Source organism: Panulirus ornatus, chromosome 47, assembly GCF_036320965.1.
Source record: "Panulirus ornatus isolate Po-2019 chromosome 47, ASM3632096v1, whole genome shotgun sequence".
In the NCBI taxonomy this organism is placed as follows: Eukaryota; Metazoa; Arthropoda; class Malacostraca; order Decapoda; family Palinuridae; genus Panulirus; species Panulirus ornatus.
In genome coordinates this window covers 8,441,254-8,463,859 of record NC_092270.1, presented here as the reverse complement: position 1 = coordinate 8,463,859, position 22,606 = coordinate 8,441,254, and the positions used below count along the sequence as shown (strand labels likewise).

The 22,606-nt window shown below is 57.5% G+C and overlaps 1 protein-coding gene across 14 annotated transcripts in view; it reads right to left on the bottom strand.

Annotated features, from left to right (window-relative positions):
* Positions 1 to 22,606, bottom strand: part of LOC139763508 (heterogeneous nuclear ribonucleoprotein K-like) — a 430,043-nt gene that overhangs the window by 87,604 nt on the left and 319,833 nt on the right. For 13 of the 14 annotated variants that reach the window (XR_011716173.1, XR_011716172.1, XR_011716174.1 and 10 more), the window contains one exon: positions 6,727 to 6,824. Coding sequence is in view for 9 of the 14 variants with exons in the window: in XM_071689654.1 (XP_071545755.1) it covers positions 6,727 to 6,824 (98 nt within the window). In the remaining 5 variants the exon portion in view is untranslated. Of the gene's footprint in view, positions 1 to 6,726; positions 6,825 to 9,265; positions 9,411 to 22,606 lie in introns of those variants that run through there. The other variant, XM_071689657.1, reaches the window with a different exon arrangement.

Genomic DNA, 22,606 nt, shown 5'->3' with positions numbered 1-22,606 from the left:
ACAGATCCCTTGTGGCAAGGTGTGGTTCAACGCCACAAAAACTTCACACCAACATGCTGAGGTTATAAGCATATCACCATCGTGTACTTTTAAGACCCCTTCCCCAGGGAGCTTCCCAGCAAATAGAAGGCTTCGCTACAATCATCAGCAGGGAAAGGATGGACTCCTTCGGTGCGGATTCGTCGTGAACATACAACCTCCCCGAAGGCCTCTTTTCATGCGGGGGCCTAACCACACGCCGAGGGAATCTGGTAACACCGCCACAAACACGTCTCGCTCTAACCAACAAATGCCTAAACCCATAACAATGACACGAGGCTGGGTGACGAATGCACACACCTGGCCCCTTTGCTCCACCTCCCCTGGCCGTGCAAAACTCACCGAGGGGGAAAGGTATGGGCGCAGCATGGGTTTGATGGTGGGGTGGTGGTCGGGCGGGCGGGCGAGCTGGTTGGCCGGAGGTCCCTTCCACACACTTCCCTCTGCCGTACCTCTGGCCAGTTATGTGACATCCACCTCCTCCATACTCGCTGGAACAATGGTTTGGCCATTACCCATGACTTACCCCCCCAGGTTATGAGCGCCAGTCTTCCCCTCCCTTTGGCTAAGGGGGATGGCTCCTCCCTAGCCATTCCCAAGGCCAAGTGGGCGACTCGCCCAAGCCTTCCCCTAGGGCAGAGGGGCGGCTCCCCACCTTAAACCCTAGGTCAGGCCAAGGGGAGCAGTTCTCCACCCACCCTCGCTGGGCAGAGGGGCGTCTCTCTCCTCCTCCACGCCTAGCGCACTAAGGCATTATGCGGCTGACGGGGGCTAGGCAACACATGGGCGACCTTACGCACACATACAAGGGCCCCACGAGTGTTGCTCTCACGAAGTCTGCCATAACATACAGATTGGTAAACCACCTCGCAGAAACACCCCGGACGAGTCTGTGTACAGCAGAAGAAGGCAGGCTCTTCCCCCTAGGCATCGGGAGGTGGAATGCGCCATGCCCGTGTGCGGCGGCAGGAGTGCTCCTGTAGCAGGGGCAGTAGGTGGCGGAGGCCTCCTGGCAGAGGCCCCCCCCCCCTCCCAGACGCCGCTCAAAAACCATCAGGATAGCTGCTCACTCCAACTTTCCACCTTGATCTACCCGGCTCACTCCAGGCCTCTGGCCACCAGTTTTACATATTTGGTCCAAACTTTTTAAAAAGAGATGAAATTCAGATTGCATGCACAATATGAGGGCGCGGGGCGGACCGGCGCGGCCGACTTCACCTATACCACACTCGACGAGCAACCCACCACCCCCACCACCCCTCCTCCCCCTCAGTATCGACAAATGACGTGGTGGTGGTGGAGGTGACGTGGTGACGTGGTTCAACGGAACTCACGCCAGCCACAACCTGACCAGGTCTACCGAGTCTACCTCCTCTTGACCTCTCCTTCCGAGACGGCATAAACCCATCCCAAACCTTCTAGATTCACGAGTGCTATACCCATGGGCGAGGACAGTTTATTATATTCAGTTATTTTCAGACAAAATCTCTGAGCCTCTAAATCACAACACAGTGGCTATGTTAACTGCTGATCAAAACGGGTGCCGTCAGGCGCTATCACAGCTGGGGAGCAATGGTCTTACATCTCCCTGAGTGCTACTACACGTTACCCACTATATATCCCTCCTTCCCACACAAGGTGGAAGTGCCTACAGCTCCACAAGCCACAGAACGAGGTGGAGGATGGCTATACTTCAGCAATGACACTCCGTGGCGGGTAGCCCCCGGACACACACGCCTCCTCGGCTGCAAGCCGACACACACACACACACACACACACACAGATCATGAACACACTGCTGCTGGCTGGCCTGCCGCTGCCACTGACCACAGTGAGGGGCTTCTGGGGAATCTAACACTACCACCTAAAGGTTATTCGGGCCCTTTTCTTTTTTTGGCCACCAAAAAGATACCTCAAACCTTAAAAACCACACGGAATCATATACCTGTCTATTTACTATACCATCACGGTTCTAAAAATTCTTCAGTGCTTTACATCCTTCCACTGTCATCACATGATTCACATTGAGACATGAGACTCGCGTATATTCAAGGTTTCACTGGGTCATATTCCACAGTCATACTGCAATGCCAGGTGTCACGTACTAGGGCCCCAGGTCTCCCCTGTATCACGCGACCACGGGTGACCGTATGACCGGCCCCTCGGTCGACAAAGAACTGCCTCAAAATGGCGATGACTGTTGGAGGCGGAGGAGGAGGAGGAGGGCCAATACACAAACACCTTTCTTTACCCACTGCATTTCTGGGTGGAAGGGAGCTTCGAAGTCCCATTTACCTTACCATTTACACAATTCTATTTATTCTGATAGAAGAGGTATATCTCCTTTGCACAAATTACTAAATAATAGTTGTTTGAGACTCCGTAACTGGTTATTTATCGCTGACAACAACATGTACACCACCAGAGGTCTGCATGTCTCATGCTTTGAGTGGATTCTTAACAGTCCATTATCTATTTGGAGTTTCTGAACCACGGGATAGAAATGGAGGATAGTGCGACGTGTCTCGCACTGCACTCTTGGAATACTGAGAAGTAGACTGTAAATGTCTACTTCAATGAGACTCCTCAATTAGCTGAAGTGCAGCTTGTTCACCATACAGTTCTGGAGTACTAGTACGCAAGATTCGGTTCGTAATTTTGCTAATATTTACAGAGTCGTCTTCAGTAGCTACGGCAAAGCCCTCATCTTCGCCACAGTTTGAGCTACCAGTAAAATATCTTTGCTCGGTCTCCCATTCTCAGAGTATTCGCCACCCCCCCCCCCCCCCCCAAGCACTGGTCACTGAACCTCTCGTCCGTAGCCGCTACCTGGTCGAGAATACCTGATGCCGTGGTCTTCGTCGGGGTCTGCCGCGCCTCTCCCCCCTCCCCCAACAGCCAGGACTGGTCCACAGCTCGCTGCAGCTCACTCGGGTCGTTGGTCGACCGAGCTCTTGGGAGCCGTAGCCCTCGGGGCCCCCACGAAGCCTCCACCTCAAATGATACGTTATGGCTTGGATATGTTCGGTTATACCTAACCCATCCCCACACCTCCCAAGCACGACGATATAACACGACGTACTCCTGGGGGTCGACGACCAGACTTTGGACAAGAACTGGTAGTCAAGTCCATCTCAGCGAGTGGACGGGGAACTGACTTGAGCACTGATGACGAAGGCAAACCCGTGCCATCAGTGCCCCTGAGCACTGTGCCCTTCTGAACGAAGGTAAACCCGTGCCAACAGCGCCCTGAGCACTGCTCCCTGCTGACGAAGGCAAACCCGTGCCAACAGCGCCCTGGGCACTGCTCCCTGCTGACGAAAGCAAGCCCGTGCCAACAGTGCCCCTGAGCACTGTGCCCTACTGACGAAGGTAAACCCGTGCCAACGGCACCATAAGCATAATTCCCTGCTGACGAAGGAAAGCCCGTGCCAACAGCGCCCTGGGCTCGGCTCCCTGCTGACGAAGGCAAACCCGTGCCAACAGCGAATCTCAAGCACAAGCACTGCACAACCCCGAACCCCCACAACGATGGATAAAGTCCTCCTCGATCCAACTGAGTCACAATGACTCTCAGGCCTCATCTGAGGGTCACTATGAGGCGCTCTGAGCCTTAGAAAAGGGCGAGGCACCACCATACGGGGGGAAGCCAAGCCACACATCCAACTGCGCACATCAGAGGCAAATCAAGCCACGTACCCCACAACCTAGGCATCAGATAAGTAATCGAAAGTGTCTTGTTTCCTAGATATATATGACTTACGTCCTAACTCTCGTATCTAAATTTGGCTAGTAATCTCATCTCGAGACTAAAATCACATACACTAAAATAGGATATATATCCACGTCTAAACACGAGCACGACTAATGCCTGGGGGTCAATGGGAAAGCGAAAACACGAAGAACGAAATCACGAAGATCCCGGCGTTTTCGTGGCACTACACATCTACAAGGGGCGCGTCCCTCCAAGACGTGGGATATCCCGAAGGCGCTCGGATCCTTGAGTTTCATTTTCCCGATGGCTACCGTCATATTCCTGAATCATGTGTTATGTGTGTGTGTGTGTGTGTGTGTGTGTGTGTGTGTGTGTGATTTACCTGCCCACGCACGAGAGTGTAGGACGAAAGCTGCTGGTATGGTGTGTCCTACGCATGCGCAGACCTTAGGCTGGAGACCACTAAGACACAAATGGCAGCAAATGTAAGCCACAACTTTAGACTGAAACGCTACTACAACTACTCCACCTCTCTCTGGCCTGCTGGGGGGCAGTTCATTGCCTGGCCCGCTCGTTTCCTCCGTCAGGCTGTTGGAGGCCCGCGGACGACCGCAGGTCACCACGTAACCAGCACATCCTAGCGAGTCTAGAAGGCGTTTGAAGTTACGTGACCGTTTGGAAACTCTCTCCACTATACAGCACCCGGTGTGTCCATACGGCTACCGTCAACGCCATGTACCATTTCCTGGGGCGGCTCGAGGCCGAGGTCGAGGCGTCTCCTCTTGACTACCTTCCCTCAAGTGTCCATTTTCAGGGGGTACTTTACAGTCCTCCACAAAAGCCTGCCTGCTAAAGCAAAATGGACTTACATTCGCGAGGCTACCCTGGGCACTCGTGCCTCTCTCTCTCTCTCTCTCTCTCTCCGCCTCTGCAGTCCTCCCTTAACGGCCGAGGTGATCATCGGCCACGACCACGGAGCCCTGTAGCGCTGCTGCTGCTGCTGCCACCTTCCAGTCCACCGGCGGGCAGACACCCTCACCACCACCCTGGGGTGCCCCCGGACTGTGTCACCAAACCTGCTTCCGAGTCGTCCCTCCCATCGGTGCCCAAGAGTGTCTCCACCAGCGTGCCCCCAGACGGTCCCCAACAGTGCTCCAGAAGGTCCCCACCTGTGCCCCAGAAGGTCCCCATCTGTGCTCCACATAGTCCTTACCAGTCCCCATCAGTATCTCATGCAGTCCCCCCCTCCTCACCAGTGCCCCACACAGCCCCCTCACCATTACCCCACACAGCCCCCTCACCAGTACCCCATATAGCTCCTCTCCAGTACCCCATACAGCCCCCTCACTAGTCCCCATACAGCTCCTCACTAGTACCCCATACAGCCCCTCACCAGTACTCCATATAGCCCCCTCACCATTACCCACACAGCCCCCTCACTAGTCCCCATACAGCTCCTCACCAGTGCCCCATACAGCCCCTCACCAGTACTCCATACAGCCCCCTCACCATTACCCCACACAGCCCCCTCACCAGTACCCCATACAGCCCCCTTACCAGTACCCCATACAGCTCCTCACCAGTACCCCATACAGCCCCTCACCAGTACCCCATATAGCTCCTCACCAGTACCCCATACAGCTCCTCACCAGTACCCCATACAGCCCCTTACCAGTACCCCATACAGCTCCTCACCAGTACCCCATACAGCTCCTCACCAGTACCCCATACAGCTCCTCACCAGTACCCCATACAGCTCCTCACCAGTACCCCATACAGCCCCTCACCAGTACCCCATACAGCCCCTCACCAGTACCCCATATAGCTCCTCACCAGTACCCCATACAGCCCCTCACCAGTACCCCATACAGCTCCTCACCAGTACCCCATACAGCCCCTCACCAGTACCCCATACAGCCCCTCACCAGTACCCCATACAGCCCCTTACCAGTACCCCACACAGTCCCTTACCAGTACCCCATACAGCCCCTCACCAGTACCCGACAGCCCCTCACCAATACCCCATACAGACCTCCCTTACGCCAGTACCCCAGACAGTCCCCACACAAAGTACCCAGGCAGTCCCCAAACAGTGTACCCAGACAGTCCTCACAGAGTGTACCCAGGCAGTCCACACACAGTGTACCCAGACAGTCCCCACGCAGTGTACCCAAACAGTCCCCACAAGTGTGCCCAGACAGTCCCGACGCAGTGTACCCAGACAGTCCCCACACAGTGTACCCAGACAGTTCCCACACAGTATAACCAGACAGTCCCCAAACAGTCCCCACACAGTGTACCCAGACAGTTCCCACGCAGTGTACCCAGACAGTCCCCACAAGTGTGCCCAGACAGTCCCGACGCAGTGTAACCAGACAGTCCCCACACACTGTACCCAGACAGTTCCCACACAGTGCACCGACAGTCCCCACACAGTGTACCCAGACAGTCCTCACACAGTGTACCCAGACAGTCCCCACACAGTGTACATAGACAGTCCCCACACAGTGTACCCAGACAGTCCCCACACGGTGTACCCAGACAGTTCCCACAAACTGTACCCAGATAGTCCCCACACGGTGTAACCAGAGTCCCCCACACAGGGTATCCAGACAGTCCCCACACAGTGTAACCAGACAGTCCCCACACAGTATACCTGGACAGTCCCCACACAGTGCACCCGGACAGTCCCCACACGGTGTACCCAGACAGTCCCCACACAGTGTACCCAGACAGACCCCACACAGTGTACCCGGACCGTCCCCACACAGTGTACCCAGACAGACCCCACACAGTGTACCTGGACCGTCCCTACACAGTGTACCCACACCGTCCCCATACACTGTACCCGGACAGTCCCCACACAGTGTACCCGTACAGTCCCCACACAGTGTACCCGTACAGTCCCCACACAGTGTACCCGTACAGTCCCCACACAGTGTACCCGGACAGTCCCCACACAGTGTACCCACCTTGCTCTGGATGAGGAGCCTAAGCTCGGTGTCGCCGGCTGGGCGAGGGCGCTTCAGTGGTGTCTCTCCTGAGTCCATCTCCGACATCCGCTTCATCCCTGCAACACAAACAACACGGGAGGGTCAGTCTCTCCTGACGAAGACGAGGGAGGGGGAAGGGAACACACACTACCACTGTTCCCCGTCAACACCGCTCCACCAAACACAGTATAATGATGACATACAGGTACATTACATTATATATATATAACCACAACAAAAGAGAGAGAGAAGAGTTCTTGCACAGCAATGGTTGGAAACAACAAGGGGACTCAAAACACTTCAAAAAAAATTATATGAGGAAAATCGTGTCACAAGTGATCTGTTGACGGAGAGAGACAGGGAATGGCCGGGGGAACACATGAGGTCACGCAAGGTCACGACGCTCTGCCAATGTTCTCGGGCGAGGTCAATACAACAGGTAGGGAGGTGGGTGATGTGTGAACCAAAGAGAGAAAAAAAATATAATAATATTAAAAAGGGTGACCATAGCATTTGAGGTAATGAGGGAGGGAAGGCGTTGGGTCAAGAGAGGAAGGGGGGCGTGGGCCAGCCAACACTGAACAGGTCCAATATGTGCTGGTTGGTTTGACGGGGGGTTGGGGGTTTGGTGGGTTACTGGGCGGGTGAGTTGTGAGTTGCCCTTCCGGCTCAAAAGACAACGACAGCCACAGCATGAGGCCAGCCAGGTCAGGTGCCTCCTGGTCAACAAAGACGTAACGGGTAAACACCACCTCTCACACGCCACACTCACCATGCACTGTGCATCACGTTCATCCTACCTCATACACAACAGGTGCCATACATGCTACACTACACTCACCATACTTCCTACAGCACTCACAATATCTCCGGCACGCCACGCCCACCACCATACCTGCTCTCCTAGACTCGCCCTAACATAAAACAGCGTCCCACCCACTGATGAACGGGCGGAGGTTTATCGTGCGAGCGTCGAGGGGCAAGGGCAGCCCGATCGGCCCGCAGGAGGAGGAGGAGGGTTCCGGTTACGTAGGGCAGGGCAGACGCCGCCGAGACGCCCTCCTCCACCACCGCTGGGCTGAACTGATCACCTTGAGTGGTGGGTCTGAGGCCGTCTCAGACCCAGGGCTGGGGCTCCTCCATGGCTACCTACCGTCATACGGCACGGCCCTCCAAGGGGTCTACCGGCCCGGGGGTGCCTGCCGGGTCTTGGGTCTGGGGAAAACAGGAGGAGGGGCGGTAGTCGCGGGGGGTCATCTGGGAATGGAAGGAACGGGTGAGGGAGACGTCGGCGGGGCACCTGTAGCCTGCAGGAGCCACGTCGGGAGTTATTACCTCAAGACGTCCCACGCCGCAAGAACCCGTTCTCACTCGACACTGTCTCCACTCCGACGGACGGTGAGCAAAACACATGCTACAGAAAAATACGTATCAGCGGAGGGACACCTGGGCCGAGTGAGGGCACAGGCCATCTGCGTTATCGCGCCAGGCAGCAGCAGAAGACGTGTGAGATGGTGGCACCGCTGGAGCCACACTCACAACACCAGCCAAGGAGCAACAATAAACTGTGTGTCGACTGGGGTCTGGAGGAAGGTCTCCCCGGTGCCCAAGAGCGACAACGGCTCCCGTCACACACAAACACACACCCACACATGGAGCCATCGTCGTTACGGCCCCTACGGCCATCCACGGAGGAAAGAACTTCGAGGAGAGGAAGCCACGTACAGTGGGAGTGGAGGAGGGCAGCGGTGTCGGCAGGTGGGTCGCCTGCCCGCGCTCGACTGATGGTACCTCGCACGACATCGCAACATTCCCCCAGGCCTGGCCAGCGGCAGGAGCCTGGGGTTTACGTACACTAGTCCGGTCAGGTCACGACCCTGGGTCAACCTAAGTCAGGGTGTGTGTGGTGCCCAGGTCAGGAGATAACGATCCCAGACGGGGTCGATACCGGCGGTATTATGTAAGCAGGGACAGAGGGAGGAGTCTTGGATCGGTCAAGTCGGTGGGTTGGTGGGTGGGTGGGTTGGTCGCACTGCTGGCCATTACCTTCGTTAGATTCAGAGGGCTGGGGCTCCTCCATGGTGTGGGCGGCCTGCCTGAGGGCGTGTGGCGGCAGCGGGAGGACGGGTGGGCGGCGCGGTGCGGCGAGGGAGGGAGGAGCAGCGGCAGTGAGGCGGCGTGGGGCAGTGCAGCAGCCCAAGTGACCCCCACCGCTGGTGGATCCCTTCTTGACCAACACTTGGTGGTCCTCCACCTGTACTGCACGCCAGCAACGCACGCTACGACGCCTCAACCCTCCACCTGCACCCACTTACCCACCACACCACGGCCCAAAACTCCACCTGCACCACACTACAGCCCAGGACTGGGCCCTCACCACACGACCAGCTTACCACAACACTAACCACATACAATTACAATTCCCCAGATCAATGATGAGGCGGAGGTCTTCCTGCCTGACACAGGTCTACTAAGGGCGTCGTCTCTGCGTCCACGGGGCGTCTGTCACAACACTCACGCTGGACCTGGCCGCGGCCAGGGCAGTTGGTGGGCGTGATGGGCGGGAGTGTGGGCGGCCTGGGGTGGTGACGGGCGGCGCGTCGGGTGGTGGTGGTGAGGGTTGTGCTGGTGTGTGCTGGTGCCACCATGGCGCCACCAGGGGGGGGGGGGGTGTCTTGCCCCCCCCCCCTTTCTACCACACGGCCACACCTGATTGGTCCAAGTTATGCTCCCCCCCCCCACCCCACTTTTCCCCCCCACCCCAACCTTTGGCCTAGCCAGGGCCCACCTGACCCTCCGTCCTCCCCCCCTCCAACCCGACCAATGACCCCCAGCTATGTCACTCACCCCCCTAACCCCGGGAACAGGGGGAAGGGGGCACCCAAAGCTTGCCACCAGTGCCTTGGGGTCCGGCGTGGGTCATGCTAGCCCATGGTGAGCCTGGGGAGGGAGGGAGGGTCGAGGAGGAGTGGTGGGTGGGGGTCAGGCCAGCACTGCGGCACGTGGCACAAGCATAATTGTCGCCACATTGTTTACCCGTTGCTATGGCGACCCCCACCAACCACTGACCAAAACAAACGCCTCTCCCTCCCTCCTCCTGTACCGGCGTCGGCCGCCGCCCGGCCGGCCCTCCCTCCTCCCTTGTGTTCCTCACCTGCCTCGCCGACCCCTCCCCAACCTTCCGAAGTGGGCTGAAGAACCCCCCGAAGTATCCTCACTCGGTGACACACACACACACACACCCAACCCCTTTACCAGGTAGTGCAGCAGCTGTGGTGAGCGGGAGGTGGGTCAGGTAATGCTCTAAAGTCTCCAGGGGCTCAGCTTGTGGCATTACACCATCTACTACAGACGGCCCGGGCACGGCACGCCGGGAGCACAGAGGGGGCGGTTCAGGGTGGACACCCGCTCACACTCGACGCAGCATACTAAACTCTCTGGCGTTCTCACTCCTCCACCTCACCCTTCCTCCATCATAATCTCTTCTCCTCCCCCCCCCCTCCTCTCTCTCTCTCTCTCTCTCTCTCTCTCTCTCTCTCTCTCTCTCTCTCTCTGACTCACAGGGAAAAATGACCTCTGAGTGTCAGACAACACTTCTTTTTTTAGGTAGAGGAGGCCAAGTGTAAAAGAACATCTTAAAAGACTTCGGGTTTCTGCAAGGGTTCCGTTCTCGACAGAAGAGAAAGGCGAGCTCGACTGTCTGCAAGTGAGGAGGCAGAAAACAGGTAACACTGTACCACATCGGGGGGGAGGCTGATTATGGAGTCTGATTCACCAAGCCGGAGTGAAGGGAAAATTTCATTCGTGGATAAAGATGATCTTAGTCGATGGGAATAAATAGGGCGCGTCAGATGGGGCTTGATCGAAGGGGGGACTGCGGTCGCCAGCGGCGTGCTGGGGGGTTCTGCTCCGGGACCACTGCTCTTCTCAGTCCGTGTCGAAGACTAGCCCGACGGCGAGGACTCCTACGTGAATGAAACACACAAGTGTGTTCACAGTCAAGTGCGAACAGCATACAGAATTTTAAACAGTTCTGTGATAGCGGAGACAATTCAAGACATGAGGGGCGGCCCCCCAACGAGTGTAAAACTCCCCTTCCCGTACAGACAGGCAAGTACACAGCGAGGAATAAGGGAGAGAATAGCACCATGGACACACTGTCACCTCAGCGGGAGGAACCAGAGGACGCATGTCCGTGGCATCTTTTCGTATCACACTGAGGTGATGATCACAGGCGTGCCACAGTGGGATCTGTACTGGACCGATCCTCTTCTCACCAACGCAAACGACTTGCCAAAAAAGGATTCTCCTCCAACCTGAATGTGGACGACTTAGTGCCAAAGTCACGAGGGGATGTGGAAAAAAAAAAGGTGCCTCAGCTTACATGGAGGACCTTAAACAAACTCCAAAGTCGTTTAAGAAAGCTTAATTGACGGGGTCCCCCCGCGCGTGTCACAATCCCTCCACGTACAGTACAAATGGGCATGGACAAAGTCTTCGTCCTCCTGCCTGCTACACCTGGCCACCCATTACCAGCGGCAGGGGGGGAACCGTCGTCCCACCACTGTCCCGCCACACACAAACACCAGCAGGAGGCATTGTCGTCCCGGTGATGACCTGCCTCGCTCCGTGTGGTGGCTACCGGAGTCAACACAGGTGCCAAGCCCTGCCAACCACACCAACCCCCCACTTACTGACATTTCCCCTCCCTCAGGTATGGAACCTCTCTCTATCACAGCACCCCAACCATACCACCACTGAGCCGACACACCTAGCTACACCAATGGCAGCCACCAACGCCATCATTCGTCCCTCTGATTAAAATGACTCGCTTTTCTTTGCGAGATCACAGACCAAACTTTCTAGCAAACATCGGAAAACACCGGAGCGCATGTCTTAAGCATCTGTTACAGTCTGTATTGGCCTACGCACATGTCTTAAAGCACATGTTACCGTCTCTACTGAGTGTCTGTGGCTGCCACCTGACAGCTAATTCGCCAACCAAAGTGATTCGAAGCGCTCGGGATTTATGCTATTTCTAACGGCCCCGCCGTCCTTTATAATCCTACAGGTCCTGGTCACGGTGAGAAATGGTTCCGAAATACCTGGAGAGCATCGGTTTATAAACATCAACCCCCTACAGCACCCCAAAATCATTTCTGAGCTCAACCAGACCATCTCACAAACACTAGTGATTGAAGCGAAGGTCAGGTGTGGACCTGCTCACACACACACACACACACACACACACACACACACACACACACACAGAGTCCACCTGATATGAGGCACTCAGATCTACACACAGTGGATCCCACTCATACGAGGCAGTCATGAGGTGACGTACACACAGGGGGGGTCCCACTGACATGAGGCAGTCATGAGGTGATGTACACACAGGGGGTCCCACAGATATGAGGGTCATGAGGTGATGTACACACAAGGGGTCCCACTGACATGAGGCAGTCATGAGGTGATGTACACACAGGGGGTCCCACAGATATGAGGGTCATGAGTTGATGTACACACAAGGGGTCCCACTGACATGAGCAGTCATGAGGTGATCTACATAGGGAGTCCCACTGACATGAGGCAGTCATGAGTTGATGTACACACAAGGGGTCCCACTGACATGAGGCAGTCATGAGGTGATGTACACAGGGGGAGTCCCACTGACATGAGGCAGTCATGAGTTGATGTACACACAAGGGGTCCCACTGACATGAGGCAGTCATGAGGTGATGTACACAGGGGGAGTCCCACTGACATGAGGCAGTCATGAGTTGATGTACACACAAGGGGTCCCACTGACATGAGGCAGTCATGAGGTGATGTACACACAAGGAGTCCCACTGACATGAGGCAGTCATGAGGTGATGTACACAGGGGGAGTCCCACTGACATGAGGCAGTCATGAGGTGATGTACACACAGGGAGTCCCACTGACATGAGAGTCATGAGGTGATGTACACAGGGGGTCCCACTGACACGAGACAGTTATGAGTCAAAAACACACGCGAGGCCCGACCTATCTACCCTTGACCACAGTGCAACCCCCACCTCCCACTTCCCCTTAAGTGCCGGACTCTGAACAAGGAGGGACGAGGTGGGACGAAGTGGGAAGGGGGGTCGTCGTCGTCGTTGTGTGTGTGGGGGGGTTGGGGGTGGGGGGGGGTTAAGGTGCGGGTGACGCACGACCCGCCACGCCACGCACTACCCCCCAAACCGTCGATACTAATGACTGTCAAACATTTGCTTACTGCTGCCGTCAGTCCGCGCTCCACACGGACTCCACCGCTGCCCCCCTCCCCACGCCCGCCCACACGGTCCTTCGTTGTCCCGCGCCCGCCCACACGGTCCTCCGTTGTCCCACGCCCGCCCACAGGATCCTCCGTTGTCCCGCGCCCGCCCACACGGTCCTCTGTTGTCCCACGCCCGCCCTCGGTCCTCCACGACTGCCCTACACCCGCTTATGGTCAGAGGCTGCCTACTCCTACTCGCGAGCCCGTCCATGCTACTCTTATCCTTTACCCCCGGTACGTCCCAGGAGCAGGGAGACCCAAATGACTGGCCATGCCCTGCGCTGGCCACCAGTGACACCCTCTCCCTCCAACCCTCACCCACCACAGGCACTTCCGACCGTCTCTTTCCGAACACACCCCACCAGCTGAGGGAGACACTGCCCGTGCCACCCACCCTCCTCCAACCACACCACACCAGCTGAGGGAGACACTGCCCGTGCCACCCACCCTCCTCCAACCACACCACATCGGCTGAGGGAGACACTGCAGGTGCCACCCACCCTCCTCCAACCACACCACACCAGCTGAGGGAGACACTGCCCGTTCCACCCACCCTCCTCCAACCACACCACACCAGCTGAGGGAGACACTGCCCGTGCCACCCACCCTCCTCCAACCACACCACACCAGCTGAGGGAGACAATGCCCGTGCCATCCACCCTCCTCCAACCCCATCTACCTGGTTTATGGGGGAGGAAGAGGAGGAGGAGGAGGAGGAGGAGGAGGAGGGGGATGCTGCGGCGGCACTACGGGACGATCATACAGCATGTTCAACGGGTGCGTTCCCACCCACCCGCATCTCCCCTGCAGGACGTTAAGCATTTCGGGCCAGTCCGTGTCGGGGGCCACCTGCCCGTCACGGACCGTCGGCCACACACAGGAAACACTTCAGCCAAGAGCTGTTGACGCCTCACACCAGCCAGCCTCCCCTCCCCACCTACAGGTACCCATGATCACACACACACACACACACACACACACACACACACACACACACCTCTGAAGCCCGCTTATCCCGTTAGAGTCGATGTGTGGAACACGGGGGAACCAAGAATTCGCAGGCAGCCCAGCTGTCCACCACGGCAGGGAGAGAGATAAGAGGTGTGGCGATCACAAACTTATTCTTTGCAAGTTTTTCAACCCAGTGCGACGTGTCTCACTACCTCTGGGCGTAATGGTAGTGAGGAGGAGGAGACACATACGGAGGGGGAACCGGAACCAACACGCTGCTCCGAGTGATCTTTCGTGGCCTCTGAGCTCAAGATGAAGGAGTGACTATTTACGAGGTGTGGGTGTGTGTGTGTGTGAGTGTGGACCTGCGCGTCAATTGGGGGAGGCGACAGGGCACCTCCACGTGGGGCACGGCAACACACCACACGCTCAAAACACTTACTGGTCCAATAACCGGGTCGTCAGGGCCAACAGAATGCCCGGGCGGGTCGTGAATGCGTCACGGTCAGCGACGCCCACCTCGTACTCAAGTAAGGCAAACTAACGAACTACGATAACGGGCGAGGGTTTCCTCCACCTTCCTCAAGGCTCCACACCCTCACTGATAACTCTCACATAGTAATACACTTAATATACCGACGAAGGCCTGCCGACACTTGGGCCTGGCACACCGCAACACTGCAGCCCTCCTCGTCACCCGGGCCAGTGGCGGCCCTCATCGCCCGGGCCAGGGGCGGCTCTCATCGCCCGGGCCAGTGGCGGCCCTCATCGGCCGGGCCAGTGGCGGCCCTCATCGGCCGGGCCAGCGGCGGCCCTCACGACGAGAGAGAAAGATCTCTCAATACCAAACCTTCATGGCACCTTCAGGAGATCTTGTGTGATACCTTCAGGAGATCTAGTCTGCCACCTTCAGGAGAACTTGTCTGCCACCTTCAGAGAACTTGTCAGGCTTGTGCCCACAGCAACAGTAAGGGGGTAGAGAAAGAGAGGGGGTGGGGGTCGTAGTCGCCAGCATCGTCATGCCACAATAAACGTCACCCTTGACCACTACGGCAATAATTCCGTCTGTTAGGGGCAGCTGGAGCAACCACCATAACGCCCCGGTGGACGTTATAATAACCATTACAAGCCCGCCCCCAACCCCGCTATACACCAACGGTAACAGACGCTCGCCACGGAGGGGCCCCACCCACCTCACGTCCTTCCGTTCGGCTCCCCTGTCTATCTGCGTGGTCTGAGGGAACACAGGTACCTCCACCCAAGACCTCGTTGTCCACATATGACTCGGTCTGTCGCACCCTCGACCGCATACGGCGGCCACCACATCACACCACCAGGAACCACGTGTCTCGCCAGCCTCAGCCCCGGGGAGGAAGAGCAGGTGGCTGGGGTGAACACAGCAGGAAGTGCTCGGAGGAAACATGAATGTTTCCTGTGCCTCTGCCATCAGCTGTCCTTGTATCCCACCTGCCCACAGCGATCCCCCCATCTCCCCCAACCACTTTTATACCCGCGCCCAGCACCCCTCTCTAACCTCCCTAGCGCCCCACCTACCTACCCCAGCACCTGGCAACACACACACACACACGTACCATGGGTACTACCCAGACCATGTCATACACCTCGAAAAAAACTCGAGTAAAGCATCGAGGTAAACACGAGGTTTGCCATCGTATCATCCCAGCGGTTGTGGTGGAGGTGGGTGTGTGTGTGTGTCAATGATCACCCCCCCGCGGGAGGCTGGTGGTGTGCTAGGTGCGTCAAAGTCGCGGGCATCCCGACGCGACACGCGCCACCACGTCACGTCCAGCCACCCACACCTGCACGCGTTGGGCTACAGGGCGAGCGTGTCGGAGTGAGAGGCACACGGGAGGGCCAGAGTTCAACTGACTGGTGCTTCCCTCAGCGTTGCAATTCGATTTATACGCCCTATGTGGAATACACGGGCGTATGGAGGTACGTACGTGTGCGTGCGGGACGAAATGGACGAAAGCGTATCTCGGTTGACGTGGGGTGTGTGTGTGTGTACACGGGCGTAAAGTGGTAGAGAGGTCGGTGGGAGTGGGGAGGGATGAACGTGCACACATCTGGACGGGCTTAGCGAAGAGAGCACAGCTAGATGGTGTGGAGGTGAGACGTGGGGTTGGGTCCCCGTCATTACGGGCGATGGTGGAGGAAGTTGTTAGTGCGTCGGACCGGACACCACACTTCCCCCCCTACGCCCCTCGCACAGGCTACCGGCCGATAATAAATGGGGGCCAGCCATGTCGAGGACGTCACTAGCCAGGCCAGGGGGTTATGACACCGTCTCGCCACACCTGATCCGACCTCCGCTGGGTCGCATCCACACCCATCTGTCTCCCTAAGGCAGAGAGCACCCCAAGGCTGTGCTGCACAAGTCAGCCCGCCCCAGCCCAACACCAACCTTACGTCAGCTCATACGACAAGAGTGACCTACGGTCAACATATGGGCAAGGCAGAGGCGTAGCAACAAAGTGACCAGTGCCAACATGGCCAGAGGCCGCGTTAAGCCACTATAACATAGCCACGCTAACTACACGCTTGTTCACACCTGGGTCAATGCCAGCCATCACCCTACGCATCCCTGGGATGCGGAGAGGTGCGAGTCCCAGTACCACTTGACCCAAAACTCACCCCACCCTCTTCCTCCTTCCACACCGCCCTCAGTCAGTCTGACGCCTCACCTTACGCCTGCTACACCGCGTACCCCAGGGGCGTATATACGACCCCATCTCTCCCTCCCTGAGGACTTGTGGGGAGATAACGCTCTAAGACGTGACACACGGCGACGAAGACCAGCAGCGGCAGACTCTCAACGACCCCGCACCACGACCTCTGCTCACCACCTTAGGGTCACCACACCACCACCGCCGCCGCCGCCATTGCGTCCCACCACCGCAAGCTGGAGCCACAGCAGCAGCGGCAAACCCCCGCAGGAGCAGTGGCGACGGCGGCAGCAGCAGCAGCGGCGGCGGCGGCGGCAGGGGGGGAGAGAGATGAGCCAGAGGCACGAGAGACGACCACCAAGCACGCGCCGTTGTTTACACTGGGCCCAGCAGCACTCTCATGGGCCCTGGCCCCCTCGAGTGGAGAGAGAGAGAGAGAGAGAGAGAGAGAGAGAGAGAGAGAGAGAGAGAGAGAGAGAGAGAGAGAGAGAGAGAGAGAGAATGAAATGTACGAGGCCACAACGGTGAGGGGCGACGGTGACTGCGTGAGGCAACACACACACACTCTCTCTCTCTCTCGAGTTGATTGATTGATCTGGACAGTAAGTGATACAGTGTTCACATCATCACATGGTACGACAACCCTGGTGTGCCAGCTCATGCTCAGCAAGGGGCGCGAGCATAGTCTCTTGACTGTGTTGTCTGTCCGGGGGACGGATGTCGCCAGCGCCGGAGGGGTGGTGACGGTGAGTGTGTCGTCACACACCCAGAGGTGCACGGCGGGAAGGCCAGGATGTCCTACGGAGTGGGAGCTGAGCTGGTCACACACACACACACACACACATACAAGCCCTGTCCTCACATTTGACATCCCACAGGGAGGCGGCGGGACGACGTACGGACGAGGTGGTCATACGGTGGATTGAAACACCTTAAATACCCACGAGAGAGAGAGAGAGAGAGAGAGAGAGAGAGAGAGAGAGAGAGAGAGAGAGAGAGAGAGAACGTACGTGGATAGGGAGTCAATATTCTCCTTTTTTTTTCCCCTTCAAATATGAGCCCAGCTACGGGGAGCAGGTGCCACTGTTGACCCGGGGCCACCCACGCCAGCCATCGGGCTACCCTTGTCGCCCAGCCTGTGTTGGGTGGGGAGGCTTGACCACCTCCCCCTCCAAGCCAGCCTGGGGGAGGACTGCATCGCGCACTCCTTTATAAATCCAGCCTGGGGTAACTAACCAGCTGCTCTCCCCCACCCCTTCCCGGCACCTCATGCCAACCACAGGGAACTAGGCCCCCCTTATGCCAGCCTGGGGGAACTGAGATGAGATGTCTCCACGCCAGCCTGGGGGGATCTGGACCGTCCAATACGCCAGCCTAGAAGCCCTGAGGCACCCTCGCCATGATACAAGACAGTGAGGGAAGAAGAGAGAAGCATGCAAATATTCTCCCACCCGAGCACAGCTCAAAACATGGCCAAAGCGGAGGCGAGGGAGGTGACAAGCGGCACCACCTCCTTGGGGGACGGGATGAGGAGCCACGCGGAGCAGGTGGCGGGGGGCGGCTCCACCCTGACGATCGTGGGCCGTCAGGAACAAAGTGGCTCCACGCGGAACAGGTGGCGGGAGGCGGCTCGACCCTGACGATCGTGGGCCGTCAGGAGCACAGTGGCTCTACGGGTCACCCTTCAGCATACGTGGTGAGTGATGGCTAGCGTGGCGCGGGGGGTCGAGTGTTGAGTTCCGCCGCCTCTACCCCTCCATCTCCCACACGCATCTGAAATTTCCGAAACCCTTCTTCCTCCCCCTGCCCCAGCTCCGTCAGGACCGTCAACCTCCTCCCGGCTGTGTGAAGACCGCACGGAGGAGGGTGGCGGCAGCAGCAGGTGAGCGGCCACCGGGGTGTGTGGGGGCGGGCCGGCCCCTCGCTAATGACCCACTAGTACGCTGGACACACTGCCCGCCGCCTTCCTGGCATAACAAACCTCGGTGGTGAGGCAAGAAGCGAGGCCAAACTTTCCGGCTCTGCTTGCTGGCCGGCCGGGCCGACGCTGCACACACTGCCCCGAGGCAGACTCATCACCCCCCCCACCCATTCAACTGCACTACCGGGCGTATACACGACTAATAAATGGGGGGGAGGGGGTATTTAAAAAAAGGTGAACAACATTAAAAGATGCAGCAGCCTAGGGCGCTCCTGGCTGTGGTCAACAGATTGAACTTGGTGCTGTTCATCTGGTCAACAACTAGACCACACCCCTTGACCCTGACGTGCCTCGGGCCACCATCCACTACTTCACCAGCATCCCAGCGCTGGGTACCAAAACCTACAGTGGGTATCAGTCAAGATCCCACCGCTGGATCGTCGCCCTCATCATCACCTGCAGCAGCAGCAGGCGAGGCTGAAGAAGGGAAGGTGTTACGTGTTCCAAAAGCACCCATCCGTAAAAACAAAATCGGACAAAAACCCTTTCAAAAAAAAGGGGGTAAAAATGAGGTACTTTTGGTGCTACCATCTCAGGCGGCCCAGGCCCACTAAGTACGCCATCCCAATCTTGGGCCCGGCTGGTGTTCCTCTCGTAAACCCAGATTAGTCGTTCGGTCGCAGTAGTAAAAGAATATGGGTGTTAAAGCAAGGCCAAGAACGGGTGTCGTGAATCCCCCTGGAGAGGCGGCATGAGGACCTGTGGGGTAGGTAGGTAGGTAGGTAGGTAGGTGGTGGTGTGGTCCAGGTGGGGCACGGGTTTGGGGGCATGGCAGGGCCCAGCAACATCATCGGTCACACTGGTCCGTGACAGACACACACACACACACACACACACACACAACTGTGAGCCCCTCCGCTCATTACGCCGCTCACGAACTCACGAAATCATCGCTGCTGTATTTTTCCTCGACTTCCTCAAATGGCAAACAGGTCGTAGCTACAAGTGTTAACAACCACCGCCCTTCCTCGTCTATAATTCACTCCCTCGACCTCACTCAGAGGTTGACCCCCTGACGCCACTGAAGCAACCCCTCTGCCACGGGCCGACCACGGGGCCCCCCCGTGCATCCGTCACCAACTCGCAAATTGGCCCCGATGGCGGTCACCAGGCCACCTCCCGGGTGGGAACAGCCCGCCAGAGGGTAAGACAGTGGTATCCCCGAAAGCGTCAACTCATCTAATTAGCGGGCTGGGTGTCCGACCTTATTGATATTAATGGGACCCCGATCCCTCAAGGACTGGCAGGTCCCAGCGGACATGTATGCCTCAGACGGCACCACACCACACCACCCCCACCTCACCTGAGGGAGGTGCGCATCGCGCCACCTTTCACTCCAGCCTTGGTGACCGACCGCCTCCCCGACGGGAAACCCAGCTGCGGCCCTACACCTGCCCACGGACCACTGTCGGGTCTTCACTTGGTCAGTGAACTAGAGTAGTGCCGGTGAAAGCTGTATGTGTGTGTGTGTGTGTGTGTGTGTGTGGAGAACCTGACCTAAGGCGCGGTACCCGGGGGATCCTGCCGGGGAAGTGGTGGCCGCCTCCTCCTCCTCCTCCGCCTACCCGTCGCTCAACACGACCGACGACCTCCGCCGCCACCTGACACACCCAGCCGCGAGACACGCACGCCTTGGGGCACCCCGTCAAGTGGCTGGGCCAATCAAACAAGGTCATTACGACTGGCGACGAGGAATCAGCTTGTGTCCTGGCGAGTCGGATCTCTCCATCCACCCACCCACAGAAAGCCTTCAGCCGCGACGCTGCCTCCAGCACGACCGGTGAAGTCTCGTCGCCAGGCACTGCAAGGTGGGAAACGCACTCACACACACCTCCTACTCTCTTGCAACAGGGAAGCGCGCTCCCACCCAGGAAGAGAAACGTGTAGCGTCGTACAGTCATGTGATCAACCAGACACCTGCAGAGCAGGCGGGAAGCCCTGCCGCTATCCCTGAGCACCGCAGGTAGTGATCCAAAGCCGTACAGCACCAACGGTGCGCTGATGCACACGGGAGAGACAGCACACACACACACACACACACACACACACACACACACACACACACACACACACACACAGGCGCGCGACCCCTGTCGCCGCCGCCTAAAGTGGACAGGAGTCGGGTCGTCTTCACGACGGGGAACCCCTGCCTTGCACCGCTACTTCCACGAGGGTTGCAACACCTGACGGAGGCATCGTCCCTCCCCCCAGCCTTCCCTGGAACCCCACACACGCGGTAGGGCCCTGGCCACCCCACCACACAGCCATTATGCAAGGTGACACGAAAACTGTGGTGCTGCTGACAGCAGCCGCTACAGAGGGCTGGTGGGAGGTGGCGCAAGGGGACTATTGTTACCCGGTTCTGTCGTGTGGGCTGTGTGTGTCTCCTGAGAGGCTGGCGAGTCTACCTACTCCAGGCCCGCCAGTCTTTCCCTCCCAACTACCACCACTTCGTAATTCCATCTCATTCCACACCCGCGCCCCGTCCGGCGAAGGTGAGGTAGGTATAGAGAGGCCCGTGGCCGACAACAATGCCATCGACACACACACACACACACACACACACACACACTAGGTCAAGACCAGCGTCACCTCAACACAATGACTGAACCACGAGGTCCATCATCACTACGGCTCCAGACGGCCTCCGCCGGGGTTGAGGGAACACATGGTGCCTCAATGCGGCAACCAACACCATCCACACACTAACACAATACTTGCCTCCTCCCCACCAACACACAACACACGTACAGATGCTTCCGTGATGGAGGAGGCAGTGCTACAGGTCATGAGGCATCTCGTATGTACAAAAAAAAAAAAAAATACATGCCAACCACAACACCACCGTGGGGAGGAGGACCCACTTACCACCACACAACGCCCCAGCCGCAACCACGGGTACAGACCACCACCACCACGCCACAACACGACCCCCCGGCCACAGCCACGGAACCATCGACAAACGACGTCCCCTCTTCTTATCAGTGACCCAACCACTACCATAAACATTCGCCGGAGGACACACGGAACACAAACATTTATATGAACACATCTAAAGTGTGGCGAGGGGAAACCAAACGACCAGCGGCAGGTATATTTCCATGACGAGTAAAGGCATGTGGTGGATCTGGGGAGGTAGGCTGTAGGGGATGGTGGGTCTTGCGGAGGTGGGCTGCTCATTCCTACCCACCTTCCCAAACCCCCCATCCCCGTGTCCCACACGCTGGGCAAACCCATGCCCCGCCCGCCCTCCCTTCTCTAAGCCGCAACACCTGACTCCTTTTAACGACCCTCTCCACCCACCCACGCTCTACCTTCCGAACCACCCGGCCTCCGACACTTGACACCTTTCCTATGCATAACCCATCGCACTTCACACTCCGGCAAACCCAGGCCTTAAAACGTGACTACCACCACCTCATTTCCCCATACCTTTTCGTCATCTCGAACTTCCCCCAACACACCTGACCACGTCAGACTTGAGTGTAGATATATAACTCTACAGTAGACACAAGCCCCACTGTAGGTCATGTGGTGTATCATAACACACAACATAAAAAGGAAAGTCACTTGATCTCTGACGTTTGCCTTCCGGATCTCAAGTTTTATGAACTGTGCACACACACACACACACACACACACACACACACACACACATTCCCCCGACGCCTGAGGCACGGGAGTATGTGCAAGCCTTGGTCCCAAGCTCTCCAAGCCCGGCCCGGCCACCTAATTCAAGGCAACTAATTAAACCCGGGGAACTAACGACTTCGAGCCTAATTTCGCGAATGTCTCCGTATTCAATCCATGGTGGGTTACTCGATCCACCTGCCCTACGTACCTGTATGACTCTACATACACACTACAGGTAGCTGAGGACCTCTGTAATCGCGCTCGCGACACAGTAAGTGGCCTTGTGGTAAACTAACTCCCCCGCC